Here is a 14,937-nt window from a genome sequence, read left to right as displayed (position 1 = left end):
AGGATGGCTATTACCAAAAAAAGTCAAAAGATAACAAATATTAATGAGGGCGTGAAGAAAAGAGAACTCTTGTACACTGCTGGTGGTAACGTAAATTAGTACAACCGTTATGGAAAACAGTATGAAAGTTCCTAAAGCAATTAAAAATAGAACTACCACATGACCCCGCAATCCTTCTTCTGGATATATACCCAAGGGAATGAAATCACCATCTTGTAAAGGTAAATGCACTCCCATGTTATTGCAGCTAATTATTCACAATAGCCAAGGTATAAAAACAATCTAAGTGTCTGTCAATGAATGAATCATAAAGAAACTGTGATATATATACACTATGGAATATTATTCAACCCTAAAAAAAAATGAGATCTTGCCATCCACAACATGGATAAGCCTGGAGGACATTATGCTATGTGAAATAAACCTGACACAGAAAGTAAAATATTGCATGATTTCACTTATATGTGGAATCTTAAACAAAAAAAAAAAGGAACTATACAAAGAACAAAACAGTGGTAACAGTGGTTACCAGGGGCAGGGGGTGGAAAGAAAATGGGGAGATGAAAGTCAGAAGACGTAAAGTAGCAGACACATAGAATGAAAAAGTCTAGATTTCTTATGTACAACATGAGGACTACAGATAATAATATTGTGCTGTATCTGGGATTCATGATAAATGAGGAGATTTTAGTTGGTCCAGCCACAAAAGCAAAAATAAAAACAAAAGCAAAAATAAATAACTTTGTGAGATGATGGATATGCTAATTTGCTTCACCATAGTGACCTTTTTATTATCTATACGTATCCCATAACATCATGTTGTATGCCTTAAATACACACAATTAAAAAAAAAAAATTCTGGCGAGGTGCAGTGGCTCAGGCCTATGATCCCAACACTTTGAGAGGCCAAAGCGGGCAGATCACTTGAGGCCCGGAATTCAAGACCAGCCTGGTCAACACGGCAAAACCCCAACTCTACTAAAAACACAAAAGTTAGCTGGGTGTGGTGTGTATGCCTGTAATCCCAGCTATTTAGGAGGCTGAGGCATGAGAATCACTTGAACCCTGGAGACGGAGGTTGCAGTGAGCTGAGATCATGCCACTGCACTCCAGCCTGGGTGACAAGAGTGAGACTCTTTCTCAAAAAAAAAAAAAAAAAAAAAAAAGAATTAACTGTTTTGGGAGGTAGAGGTGGGTGGATCACTTGAGCTCAGGAGTTCAAGACTAGCCTGGGCAACATGGCGAAATTCTATCTCTACAAAAAATACAAAAAATTAGCCAGGACTGGGAGACTAAGGTGGGAGAATCACTTGAGCCCAGGAGGTTGAGGCTGCAATGAGCCATGATCATGCCACTGCACTCCAGCCTGGGCAACAGAACTAGAAAGATCCTGTCTCCAAAAAACAACAAAAAACAAACAAAACTTTCAGAATGAGAATGAAGTAAAAGAAAGCAGAGATGGTAAGGACACTCAGGAAAAAGAGAACCCACCATGCATGTACAGGACCTACATTATCTGACAGAATATTTACTATCAGTTGAGGACAATGCCACTATTATCTCCATTTTTATAGGAGGGAAAACTAAAGCTTGAAGAGTTGAGATCAGTGACTGGCAACCCTAGCTGCAAATCAGAATTACCGGAAAAACTTCGGCGATAAAATAAAGCCTAGGCCCAACTCCAGAGATTGATTTAAGTGTTTTGTGATGAGGCTTGGGCATCCCAGGGGGTTCTAATGTGCAGCCCAAGTCTATAGAACATAACCAAGGACACACAGGTGACTAGGTGGTTTACTGCCTTTCTACTAAATAATATTAATGCCAAACTATGGAAACAAGTTTTAAGAGCTTGTTAACTATTGCAACCAACCAACAAAAAAGAACTCAAAATGCAAACTATAAATGACCAGTCATGGCTTGGTTAATAAAAAGTAAAAAAATAAAATAATGACAAACTTGTATACTTCACAATTATAATCCTAGATAGAAACATAAAAGAAACCTCATTACCTGTCAGAACCTGGGTGAAATTCTGAAAGCAAGGAAGGTCGCCTTCGAAGCTGTTGCTGCTGCTGTTGCTGCAAAAGCTGTGATGCCTGACTCACTTCAAGATGAGAGGAACGATAATCAGGGACTGCGAACTCCTAGTATTAAAATAATCATAAATCAATTATTAACCAAAAACTGAACAACATCATGAAATCAAAGCAAGTATAAAGGTAGTTATGGGCCACTAAGTATGGAAAGAAAGAGCAATGACTATTTCAGTCCTTCATTGATCTAATTCTTCCCCTTAAAATAATCAACATTTTAACTATATATCATTAAAAATAATCCAAAATGAAATTTCAAGTTTAATCTATATTGACTCATTCCTCTAATAACAAATTACAATAACTCCCAATCTGTATTACTCACATCAGTAAAATCTCAAACTCATGTGTTCAATATGAAATCCTAAAAAGCATTCCAATACTAAATTCATAATGAGTAAGCTGGAAGAAGGGTAATGGAAGTCTAATCAAATCCATCCACACTTACAATGAAGAAACTGAAGTACAGAGAATCAACCTGCTAGTTAAGAGTAGTAGTTTTTCCCATCAAAACTAGGTGAGTGTTTTTATGTTTGTTTTTGTACCTTTCCTTTGTTGGTTGTTTTTTTTTTTTTTTGGCAAAAACTTCTTTTCCAAACAAATCTATTGTGCTAACTCAATCATAAACAGAAAAACACAGAATTACTAAATAAGCTAGGAACTCCAGTCCTAGGTATATACCCCAAAGAATTACAAGTATATAAAACCACACACAAAACCTAGTACACAATTTCTCATGGGTGCATTATTCACAATAGCCAAAAAATAAAAATAACCAAAATGTCCATCAACTAATGAACAAATAAACAAAATGTAGTACAACCATACAACTGAATATCATTCAGCCTTAAAAAAGGAGAGATGCTAGAACACAGACGAACATAGAAAACATTATACTAAGCTTAAAAAAAAAAAAAGGTCAGGCACAAAAGGCCACATATTATTATTCCATTTATATAAAATGTCTATAATAAGCAAATCCAGGCTGGGTGCTATGGCTCACGTCTGTAATCCCAACACTTTGGGGAGGCCAAGGTGGGCAGATTGCTTGACCCCACAGATTCAAGACTAGTCTGGGCAACATAGTGAGACTTCATCTCTACAAAAAATAAATTTAAAAATTAGCCGGGCATTGTGGCACGTCCCAGCTACTCTGTAGGCTAAGGTGAGAGGCTTGCTTGAGCCCAATAGTTAGAGGCTGCAGTGAGCTCTGATTGCGCCACTGCACTCCAGCCTGGGTGACAGAGCAAGACACTGTCTTTAAAAAAAAAAAAGAAAGAAAGAAAAACGAAAAGGCAACAAATCCATAGAAACAGAAAATGAATTGGTGGTTGTCAAAAGATGGGGAGAAGAGGAGAATTGAAACTGCTATTAGTTACGGGGTTTCGTTGCAGGTGATGGAGATGTCCTGAAATCAGGTAGCGGTGATAGCTGCACAATATAATGAATATATTAAAAGCTGCTATATTATATACTTTAAAATGGTAAATTTTGTTATATGAATTCTGTGTCAACAAAAAGTTTTAAAAATCATAAACAGATAAAATTATGCTGTCCAGGATAAAACAGAGGGTAGATAAGCCATTGAGAGCCCTTCTCTATAAGTTATGAGTAAAAAATAACTCATAGTCTAAGAAGAAATCTCAGATATAAAGTTGAAAACATAAAAAACAAAACCATTTAAAAAACTTTTTCAGCCTGGCACAGTGGCTCATGCCTGTAATCCCAGCACTTTGGGAGGCCAAGGCGGGCAGATCACAAGGTCAGGAGTTTGAGAACAGCCTGGCCAACATAGTGAAACCCCATCTCCACTAAAAATACAAAAAATTAGCTGGGCGTGGTGGCGTGCTCCTGTAATCCCAGTTACTCAGGAGGCTGAGGCAGGAGAATCACGTGAACCCGGGAGGTGGAGGTTGCAGTGAGCTGAGATCGTACCGTTGCACTCTAGTCCAAGCAAAAGTGCAAGACTCCATCTCAAAAAAAAAAAATTTTTTTTTTCAAAGGCACCAAAACAAAAAGGAATTTACATCCAAGGAAATAGGTAAAACAGTAAATAAAAGTAAAAAGGACCTAGAAAATATTAATAATAGCCTCAAAAAGAATCAAATAGGCCAGGTGCTATGGCTCACCCTTATAATCCCAGCACTTTGGGAGGCCAAGGCAGGCGGATCCCTTGAGGTCGGGATTTCGAGACCAGCCTGGCCAACATGGTGAAACCCCATCTCTACTAAAAATACAAAAACTAGCCAGGCATGGTGGCAGGCACATGTAATCCCAGCTACTCCAGAGGCTGAGGCAGTAGAATCGCTTGAACCTGGGAGGCAGAGTTTGCAGTGAGCCTAGACGAAGCCACTGCACTCCAGCCTAGGCGACAGAGCAAGACTCTGTCTCAAAAAAACAAAAAAAAAATAGTGCTCATCACAAGGGTTTGTTAAAAATAAAATAAAATAAAATAACAACAGAATCAAATAGCAGGCCGGGCATGGTAGCTCACACCTGTAATCTTAGCACATTGGGAGGCCAAGGTGGGAGGGTTGCTTGAGGCCAGGAGCTTCACACCAACCTGGCCAACTTGGCGAAACCCCGTGTGTACTAAAATTACAAAAATTAGCCAGGCGTGGTGGCACATGTCTGTGGTCCCAGCTACTCAGGAGGCTGAGGTATGAGAATTGCTTGCACCCAGGAGGTGGAGGTTGCAATGAGCCAAGATTGTGCCACCGTACTTCAGCCTGGGCAACAGAGTGAGACTCTGTCTCAAAAAATAAAAAAAAAATTTAATAAAAGAATCAAAGAAACTAAAAACTGAATCACTGAAGGTAAACAATAGTTGAACACACAGAAGTGAAAAGTAAATGAAAGCTAAGAGAGAACTGAGGAATTCTCTCAGTACCCAGTAAAGCACAAAGACATAGAAACCACAGGAAAAAAGTTAAAAATGGGAGCTAGAACAAAAAGTTCCAACATCCCACATCAACAGGTAAGAGACAGGATTCTGAAAAATAATAGAACAGCATTTCTCTGAAATTAGAAAAAACATAGTCTTCAGATTTAAAAGGGCTTAAGGAAAAAACTGGATGTATTTTTTAAATTAATCCATACTGCACACATGAAAATATTAAAAAAACAAGAATAAAGTGAAACTTTATTATAAGTTCGATGAAATAAAAAAGTTTCCTACAAAGTTAGAAGGATCATAATAAAAGCAGGCTTCTCATTAGCAACACTGAATAGAAGCAAACAGCAAATAATAGCATATTCCAAGTTCAGACGAAAACAACGTTGAAGCTACAAATTGAATAACTAAGTCATCATTTGGCTGGGCATGCTGCTTCATGCCTATAATCCCAGCACTTTAGGAGGGCAAGGCAGGAGGACAGCTTGAGGCCAGGGTTTTGATATCAGCCTGTGCAACACAGTGAGAGCCCATCTCTATAAAAAATATAAAAATTAGCTGGGCATGGTGGTACAAACCTATAGTCCCAGCTACTCATGAGGCTGAGGTGAGAGGATCACTTGAGCCCAGGAGCTCAAGGTTACAGTGAGCTATGACTGCGTCACTGCATTTCAGCCTGGGTGACAGAGTGAAACCTTGTCTCTAAAAATAAAATGAAATAAAAAATAAACCATCACTGAAGTTTTAAGGCTACTAACTTTTGAGAATTTAAGAACTCAAATAATATATCAACCACAGACGCTCTCTGAAAGAATTTCTTTTTTTTTTGAGAAGGAGTCTCGCTCTGTTGCCCAGGCTGGAGTGCAGCGGCACGATCTAGGCTCACTGCAAGCTCCGCCTCCCGGGTTCACGCCATTCTCCTGCCTCAGCCTCCCAAGCAACTGGGACTACAGGCGCCCACCACCACACCCAGCTATTTTTTTTTTTTTTTTTGGATTTTTAGTAGAGACGGAGTTTCACCGTGTTAGCCAAGATGATCTCGATCTCCTGACCTCATTATCTGCCCGCCTCAGCCTCCCAAAGTGCTGGGATTACAGGCATGAGCTACCACGCCCAGCCAACACTCCCTGAAAGAATTTCTAAAGGATGTACCCAGCAAGAAAAATTAAGAGTAAGGAGTGAAATAAAAGTAACAACAGTGTACTGCAGCTTCCAGGTATAAGCAGGTAACACTGCTCAGAATTACCTTCCCACAGTCAACAGCTAAAAAATTCAAAGAAATGTAGAAACTATTTTCAGAAACTAAATAATAGGCAGCACAGGGCTTGATTACTGAGAGAAATGAAGCAAATGAGGTAAGCCCTACCTACCATACTCTAGGCCCTCTGCCTAAAGGCAATTTCCAAACTGCAGCCATGGGAAGGGAACCTAAATCATGTCCCACAATCACAGTCATTGAAGAAGCAACCGTACAAGGTTTGGATAAGCCATAGGAACTGAACTTCCAGAAGTTAGTTTCAAAGAGAAAGATTTCCTAAACTCTGAATTTGGGATCCCTTAAGCCTCTGCCTGAATTCTAGTCTGTAAATGAATACGGAGAAATATCACAGGCTGGGCTAAAAATAATTTCTGATGATTGAACAATTAGAAGCAACTATAAAGCAAACAATTCCCTGAGCTCACTCAGGGCAAGAACTCATTCAAATTTCTTCCAGCAAGAGTGAGGAAATCCCACTGAATACACGGGACATTCAACAGAAACCCTAGGAGACAAGCTTAGAAGTGGGGGATAAATTAGAATAAAGACCACTCTAGACCTGCCCTAACAGTTTAAAAACAAGCCTCAAAAGTAACTTAATTTCCTACCAGAAGGACTTCATCTGTCTTTACAGGAATATAACAAAGGCCAGCAGTAAAAAAAGTATGAAACTCACAATGTTCATATTCTAATCAAAAATGAAATCAATCTGCAATAAAAATGTCACTGGATAAAATTAACAACAGGTTGAAAAGTACAGAAGAAAGGATCACTGACTATGATACCATAGCAAAATGAAGCTAATGGATTTTAAAAAAATAAAATAAAAACAGGGAAAAAAAGTGAACAGAAGTCCAGTGAACTGTGGAATAACATGCAACATGAGTAATTGGAGTCCCAGACAGAAACTAGGGGAAAAGGAGACAGGAAAAAATATTTGAAAAAAACAATGGCCCCAAACTGCTCAAATTTTATGAAAATTGTAAATCCACAGAATCAGGAAGCTTGGTGAATGCCAGGGACAATAATGTATTCATTCAAAAAGCACAACAGCCAGGCGTCGTGACTCACATCTGTATTCCCATCTACTTGGGAGGCTGAGGCAAGAGGATCCCTTGAGCCCAATAGTTCTAGGCTACAGCTCTGGGCTATGCCAATCAGATGTCTACACTAAGTTCAGCATTTATATGATGACGTCCCAGAAGCAGGAGGACTACCAGGTTGCCTAAGGAGGGATGAACCCACCCAGGTTACAAAAAAAAAAAACAAAAAAAATGGAGCAGGTCACAACTCCTGTGCTGACCAGTAGTGGGAATGCACCTATGAAAACCACTGCACTCCAGCCTAGGCAACATAGCAAGGCACCATCTTCGTTTAAAAAAAAAAAAAAAGCCCACATCCAAATTGCTGAAAATCAATGATAAGGAGAAAACTCTTAAAAAGTAACCAGAGGAGACCAGACACAGTGGCTCACACCTGAAAGCCCCACACTTTGGGACGCCGAGGCAGGCAGATCACTTGAGGCCAGGAGTTCGAGACCAGCCTGGCCAACATAGCGAAAACTTGTCCCTACTAAAAATACAAAAAATTAGCTGGGGCCGGGCACAGTGGCTCACGCCTGTAATCCCAGCGCTTTGGAAGGCCGAGGAGGGTGGATCACCTGAGGTCAGGAGTTCAAGACCAGCCTGGCCAACATGGTGAAACTCCATCTCTACTAAAAATACAAAAATTACCTGGGTGTGGCGGCACACGCCTATAATTCCAGCTACTCGGGAGGCTGAGACAGGAGAATTGCTTGAACCCAGGAGGCAGAGGTTGCAGTGAGCTCAGATGGCACCATAGCACTCCAGCCTGGGCAACAGAGCAAAACTCCATCTCAAAAAAAAAGTATATCGGACTTGATAAAAATAAAAAATGTACGCTCTCCAAAGGATGCTGTTAAGAAAATGAGGCAATTACTTCTTTTAATAATCTAGATACAACAAACATATAGATATATGTTTTCTAAGTAATTTTACTTCTAATAATAATCAAAAACTGGAATAGGTGATTGGATAAACAAATTGTGGTATACCCATACTCAACAATAAAAAGGAATGAACTAAGACATGTCAGACATGGATAGATCACAGAAGTATTATGGGAAGCGAAAGAGGCCATAGACAAAAGAGTTCCCATGAAGCTCAGAACGTATACAATGTATTATGATAGAAAGCAGATCAGTGGTTTCCTAGGAGCTGAGGTTAGTAGGAAGTCGGGGAGGAGGACTGACACGGGTGGGTGCCAAGGAGGATGGGGTGCCAAAGAACGTCCTAGAGTGTTAGAAATGTTGTTCATCTTCATTTTCGTGATGGTTCTATGAGTTTATGACTTTGTCAAAATTTGTTACAATGTACACATATAATGAGTGCATTCTAATATAGATATATGTGTATATATATAAACTAAACTGCAAAGTTAATTTTGTTTTTTTTAAGATGGGGTTTCACTCTTGTTGCCCAGGCTGGAGTGCAACAGCGCGATTTTGGCTCACTGCAACCTCTGCCTCCCAGGTTCAAGCGATTCTCCAGCCTCAGCCTCCCGAGTGGCTGGGATTACAGATGCCTGCCACGATGCCTGGCTAATTTTTTTGTATTTTTAGTAGAGATGGGGTTTCACCATGTTGGCCAGGCTGGTCTCAAACTCCTGACCTCAAGTGATCCACCCGCCTCAGCCTCCCAAAATGCTGGGATTACAGGCATGAGCCACCGCGCCCAGCCTGATTTTTTTAAAAAACCAGCAGCAACAATAATCCAGAAAATTGGTAATCGGATAAATAACACTGGGGTAGGGGGACAACACAAGCAAAATTCAACACCCAATCATGACAGAAATTCTCAAACTAGGAACAGAAAGCAACCTCTTCAACCAAAAAAGGCATCAACAAAAACGTGCAACTAACATTACATGTAATAATGGTGAAAGACTAAATGCCTCCCTACACAGGAACAACGTAAGAATGTCCATTCTAACTCTGTAATCATGACTACACTTCAAAGGAGTCCTCAGGAGGACCCTGTAGTACATTTTGATGACAAATCTGCTTTCTTAGTCTCTGAAAGGACCGTTTTATGCCATCCTTTCCTATTTTTCTTTAAACCTCTTACACCCATAACCTTGGTCTACTCTGAGATGATTATTTCACCTCATACTTTATTTTTCACAAGGTGAATCAATCTCTTACAAACTCTTCTTATGATAAAGTCTTCCTTCCTAACTACCATCCCTTCCTTCCTTCCTACATACTATACAAATCTTCCTACCATCAATTTCTTAAAAAGAGAGAGGTCTTTATCCTGGCCCTCACTCAAGACATGCCAAGTTATCTGGCCAGCTTAAAACTCAACCACAACTTGGGAGTATAAATATAGGTCTCACCCCAGAAATTCTAGAGAATTGATAAGTTTTCTATTTATCATCAACTCCTATCATGAAAAGCAAAGACAAGTTCAACTCCTGAAATCAGCATAAAGCCACAGTAAGAAGACAGAAATAATTAATTCCCAATCTTTGGTTCTTCATCTTTGTAAATAGCTCTTGCAACTTAAAAAAAAAAAAGATAAATTTGGTGGTTTCTGTCCCACATGTGTATTAAATAGGAAAAGTAAAGAAAAACACAAAAAACATGTGCAATTTGCATAGTATTTGTTCCTTACCTGCTGGTGGCGGGTGTTGGGAAATGTATACTGGACAGAGTGAGGAGGATAACGACTTTGTTCTGTGCTGAATGCTCCTTGGTTGGGAGGATAACCTGAACTTGACATTATCAGTAAAGAAGTCCTCACCAGACTGTGAGATCAATGCCAATAAACAATCATGTTTCTAGGAAACCACCTAAACAGGATGAGAAAAAAATAGAATTAGTAAAAACTAAAACACCAAGTGTACTTCTAATAAATTATAACTATAGCTACATAAATAAAACCACAATTACCAGTAAAAGCTTCCTCTCATGTATTTACTTAATAAAAGTTACCAAGGTTTGAAAACATTAATGCGTCATTTCTTTTTATACTTAAAATAGGTTAATATGTGACAAATAATATAATTAGCTATATAAAGTAAAAACAGTATATAAAAACAGCATAAGATCTGGCACATAATAACTGCTCAGTAAATATCTTTCTATAAATGTCTGAGAAATATAAAGACAAAAATACATGGTTTTAAATTTGGGAGTTGATAAGTCAATTGCGAAAAGAATTCAAGAGTAGTTTTAAGGTAAGCATTTGTGCAGAGGAAGTATTATCTTTATTAAATAATTCTGAAGCAAGGATGATAAAATACTAAGTTTTGTAATCACAGATGGTAGGTAGATGGACATTTGTTATATTACTCTTTGCATGCTTCTATGGACCTGAAATAGCAAATAAAGAAAAAGAAGGTCAGAAGTAGTGGCTCCTCCTGTAATCCCAGCACTCTGGGAGGCTGAGGCGGGCAGATCACTTGAGGTCAGGAGTTCGAGACCAGCCTGGCCAACATGGTGAAACTTCTTTTCTACTAAAAACACAAAAATTAGCCGGGCACGGTGACATGCATCTGTAATCCCAGCTACTTGGGAGGCTGAGGCAGGAGAATCGCTTGAGCCTGGAAGGCGGAGGTTGCAGTAAGCCGAGATCAGGCCATTGCACGCCAGCCGGGGCAACAGGTGAGACTCCGTCTCAAAAAAAAAAAAGAAAGAAAGAAAAACAAAGCCATCTTCATTATAAAGTATATTCCTACTTATCCACAATTCTAGACTAATTTGATTTATCTGTCTTTTCTTGTGCCAATGCCACACTTTTCAAATTACTCTAGTATTATGAGGTTTCATATCCAGCAGGGCAAGTTTCACCTCATTGTGCTTTGTTGTTGCTGCTACTTTCACCGCCTTCCCAGCTATTCTAGCACATTTCCTCTTACACACAAGCATCAGACTCAGCTTGTCAGGTCCCAGAGAATTCTGAATGAGAACACATAAATATTGAATTCACAGACTGACTAATAGGAGAACAGGTACTGTTATACTCCTGAGTATTCCCATCCTAAGACATGATTATCTATGTTTATGTTTCAGGATAGCACAAATGTTTATGTTATACATAATTAATATGGGAGTATTTTACATACATATGATAGAGAATATTACATATGTATAAAAATGTGTGCCATAATATATAATTTCTATCTTAATTATATATAAAACTCCCATGACAAAAATTTTATATACACATATACACATGTGCATGTGTGTGCATACACTCTTACTTTAAGACAGGAGTTCTATTATTACCTAATTGGGTGGTTTTAAAAAATAGAATTTATATATGATGAAAATTATATAATTGTATATATAAAAATATAACATATATAATTTTATATATATAAAATCTCCACACATTTAGTATTTTATTAGTAAAGTTTTAATTTTGTTTCCATCATTTCAAGGGATTTGGGAAGAGGGCAAATTCGAAAAATAATTCACTGTGACAACTTGATCAATTTCCCAGTTTTTATCAATATATTCTTTATCCAGTTAGGTTTAAAAAATAAAATTTTTTAGGGAATTGTCATTCAATCTAACTTTAAAACAAAACTTATAGGCTGGCCACAGTGGCTCACACCTGTAATCCCAGCACTTTGGGAAGTCAAGGTCAGAGGATCTCCTAAGGCCAGGCGTTCAAGACCAGTCTGGGCAATGAAGCCAGACCTATGTCTACAAGAAAATTAAAATAATAATAATAACAATTAGTCAGGCGGTTGGGCGTGGTGGCTCATGCCTGTAATCCCAGCACTTTGGGAGGCCGAGGCGGGCGGATCATGAGGTCAGGAGATCGAGACCATCCTGGCTAACGCGGTGAAACCCTGTCTCTACTAAAAATACAAAAAAGTAGCAGGGCGTGGTGGCGGGTGCCTGTAGTCCCAGCTACTGGGGAGACTGAGACAGGAGAATGGCGTGAACCCGGGAGGCGGAGCTTGCCGTGAGCCAAGATCAGGCCACTGCATGCCAGCCTGGGCAACAGAGCAAAACTCTGTCTCAAAAAAAAAAAAGAAAAAGAAAGATATTCAGAGAAGGACTGTGTGGTAGATAGAGCTCCCTCTCCCCTCTCCCCTCTCCCCTCTCCCCTCCCCCCTCCCCCGTCTCCCCTCTCCCCTCTCCCCTCTTTCCACAGTCTCCCTCTGATGCCGAGCCGAAGCTGGACGGTACTGCTGCCATCTCAGCTCACTGCAACCTCCCTGCCCGATTCTCCTGCCTCAGCCTGCCGAGTGCCTGCGATTGCAGGCGTGCGCCGCCACGCCTGACTGGTTTTCGAATTTTTTTGGTGGAGACGGGGTTTCAATGTGTCAGCTGGGCTGGTCTCCAGCTCCTAACCGCGAGTGATCCGCCAGCCTCGGCCTCCCGAGGTGCCGGGATTGCAGACGGAGTCTCGTTAACTCAGTGCTCAATGGCGCCCAGGCTGGAGTGCAGTGGCGTGATCTCGGCTCGCTACAACCACCTCCCAGCCGCCTGCCTTGGCCTCCCTAAGTGCCGAGATTGCAGCCTCTGCCTGGCAGCCACCCCGTCTGGGAAGTGAGGAGCGTCTCCGCCTGACTGCCCATCGTCTGGGATGTGAGTAGCCCCTCTGCCTGGCTGCCCAGTCTGGAAAGTGAGGAGCGTCTCTGCCCGGCCGCCATCCCATCTAGGAAGTGAGGAGCGCCTCTTCCCGGCCGCCATCACATCTGGGAAGTGAGGAGCGTCTCTGCCCGGCCGCCCATCGTCTGAGATGTGGGGAGCACCTCTGCCCTGCCGCCCCGTCCGGGATGTGAGGAGTGTCTCTGCCCGGCCGCCCTGTCTGAGAAGTGAGGAGACCCTCTGCCTGGCAACCGCCCCGTCTGAGAAGTGAGGAGCCCCTCCGCCCGGCAGCCACCCCGTCTGAGAAGTGAGGAGCGTCCTCCCTCCTCATCTGGGAGGGAGGTGGGGGGGTCAGCCCCCCGCCTGGCCAGCCGCCCCGTCCGGGAGGTGAGGGGCACCTCTGCCCGGCTGCCCCTACCGGGAAGTGAGGAGCCCCTCTGCCCGGCCAGCCGCCTCGTCTGGGAGGGAGGTGGGGGGGTCAGCCCCCCGCCTGGCCAGCCGCCCCGTCCGGGAGGCGAGGGGTGCCTCTGCCCGGCTGCCCCTACTGGGAAGTGAGGAGCCCCTCTGCCCGGCCAGCCGCCCCGTCCGGGAGGGAGGTGGGGGGGTCAGCCCCCCTCCTGGCCAGCCGCCCCATCCGGGAGGGAGGTGGGGGGGTCAGCCCCCCGCCCGGCCAGCCGCCCCGTCCGGGAGGGAGGTGGGGGGATCAGCCCCCCGCCTGGCCAGCCGCCCCGTCCGGGAGGGAGGTGGGGGGATCCAGCCCCCTGCCCGGCCAGCCGCCCTGTCCAGGAGGTGGGGGGGGCACCTCTGCCCGGCCGCCCCTACTGGGAAGTGAGGAGCCCCTCTGCCCGGCCAGCCGCTCTGTCTGGGAGGGAGGTGGGGGGGTCAGCCCCCAGCCCGGCCAGCCGCCCCGTCCGGGAGGGAGGTGGGGGGGTTAGCCCCCCGCCTGGCCAGCCGCCCCATCCGGGAGGTGAGGGGCGCCTCTGCCCGGCCGCCCCTTCTGGGAAGTGAGGAGCCCCTCTGCCTGGCCAGCCGCCCCGTCCGGGAGGGAGGTGGGGGGGTCAGCCCCCCGCCCGGCCAGCCGCCCCGTCCGGGAGGGAGGTGGGGGGGGTCAGCCCCCCGCCCGGCCAGCCGCCCCGTCCGGGAGGGAGGTGGGGGGGTCAGCCCCCCGCCCGGCCAGCCGCCCCGTCCGGGAGGGAGGTGGGGGGTCAGCCCCCCGCCCGGCCAGCCGCCCCGTCCGGGAGGGAGGTGGGGGGGTCAGCCCCCCTCCCGGCCAGCCGCCCCGTCCGGGAGGGAGGTGGGGGGGTCAGCCCCCCGCCCGGCCAGCCGCCCCGTCCGGGAGGGAGGTGGGGGGTCAGCCCCCCGCCCGGCCAGCCGCCCCGTCCGGGAGGGAGGTGGGGGGATCAGCCCCCCGCCCGGCCAGCCGCCCCGTCCGGGAGGGAGGTGGGGGGATCAGCCCCCCGCCCGGCCAGCCGCCCTGTCCGGGAGGTGAGGGGCGCCTCTGCCCGGCCGCCCCTACAGGGAAGTGAGGAGCCCCTCTGCCCGGCCAGCCGCCCCCTCCGGGAGGGAGGTGGGGGGGTCAGCCCCCCGCCGGGCCAGCCGCCCCGTCGGGGAAGTGAGGGGCACCTCTGCCCGGCCGCCCCTACTGGGAAGTGAGGAGCCCCTCTGCCCGGCCAGCCGCCCTGTCCGGGAGGGAGGTGGGGGGTCAGCCCCCCGCCCGGCCAGCCGCCCCGTCCGGGAGGGAGGTGGGGGGGGTCAGCCCCCCGCCCGGCCAGCCGCCCCGTCCGGGAGGTGAGGGGCGCTTCTGCCCGGCCGCCCCTACTGGGAAGTGAGGAGCTCCTCTGCCCGGCCACCACCCCATCTGGGAGGTGTGCTCGACAGCTCGTTGAGAGCGGGCCATGAAGACAATGGCGGTTTTGTGGAATAGAAAGGGGGGAAAGGTGGGGAAAAGATTGAGAAATCGGATGGTTGCTGTGTCTGTGTAGAAAGAGGTAGACATGGGAGACTTTTCATTTTGTTCTGTACTAAGAAAAGTTCTTCTGCCTTGGGATCCTGTTGATCTGTG

General features: G+C 44.9%; 1 protein-coding gene across 23 annotated transcripts in view; it reads right to left on the bottom strand.

Moving 5' to 3' along the window:
- The window catches only part of NCOR1 (nuclear receptor corepressor 1), a 187,594-nt gene that overhangs the window by 152,789 nt on the left and 19,868 nt on the right, over window positions 1-14,937 (bottom strand). For all 23 annotated transcript variants that reach the window (XM_055101243.1, XM_055101244.1, XM_055101239.2 and 20 more), the window contains exons 2-3: window positions 9,940-10,117; window positions 2,011-2,144 (exon numbers count right to left, since the gene is read on the bottom strand). In XM_055101243.1, coding sequence (XP_054957218.1) covers window positions 2,011-2,144; window positions 9,940-10,047 — 242 coding nt within the window. In that variant the 5' untranslated portion in view covers window positions 10,048-10,117. The remainder of the gene's footprint in view (window positions 1-2,010; window positions 2,145-9,939; window positions 10,118-14,937) is intronic.

The sequence above is a fragment of the Pan paniscus genome, chromosome 19 (genome assembly GCF_029289425.2).
Source record: "Pan paniscus chromosome 19, NHGRI_mPanPan1-v2.0_pri, whole genome shotgun sequence".
In the NCBI taxonomy this organism is placed as follows: domain Eukaryota; kingdom Metazoa; phylum Chordata; class Mammalia; order Primates; family Hominidae; genus Pan; species Pan paniscus.
This window is presented reverse-complemented; position numbering and strand designations above follow the sequence as displayed.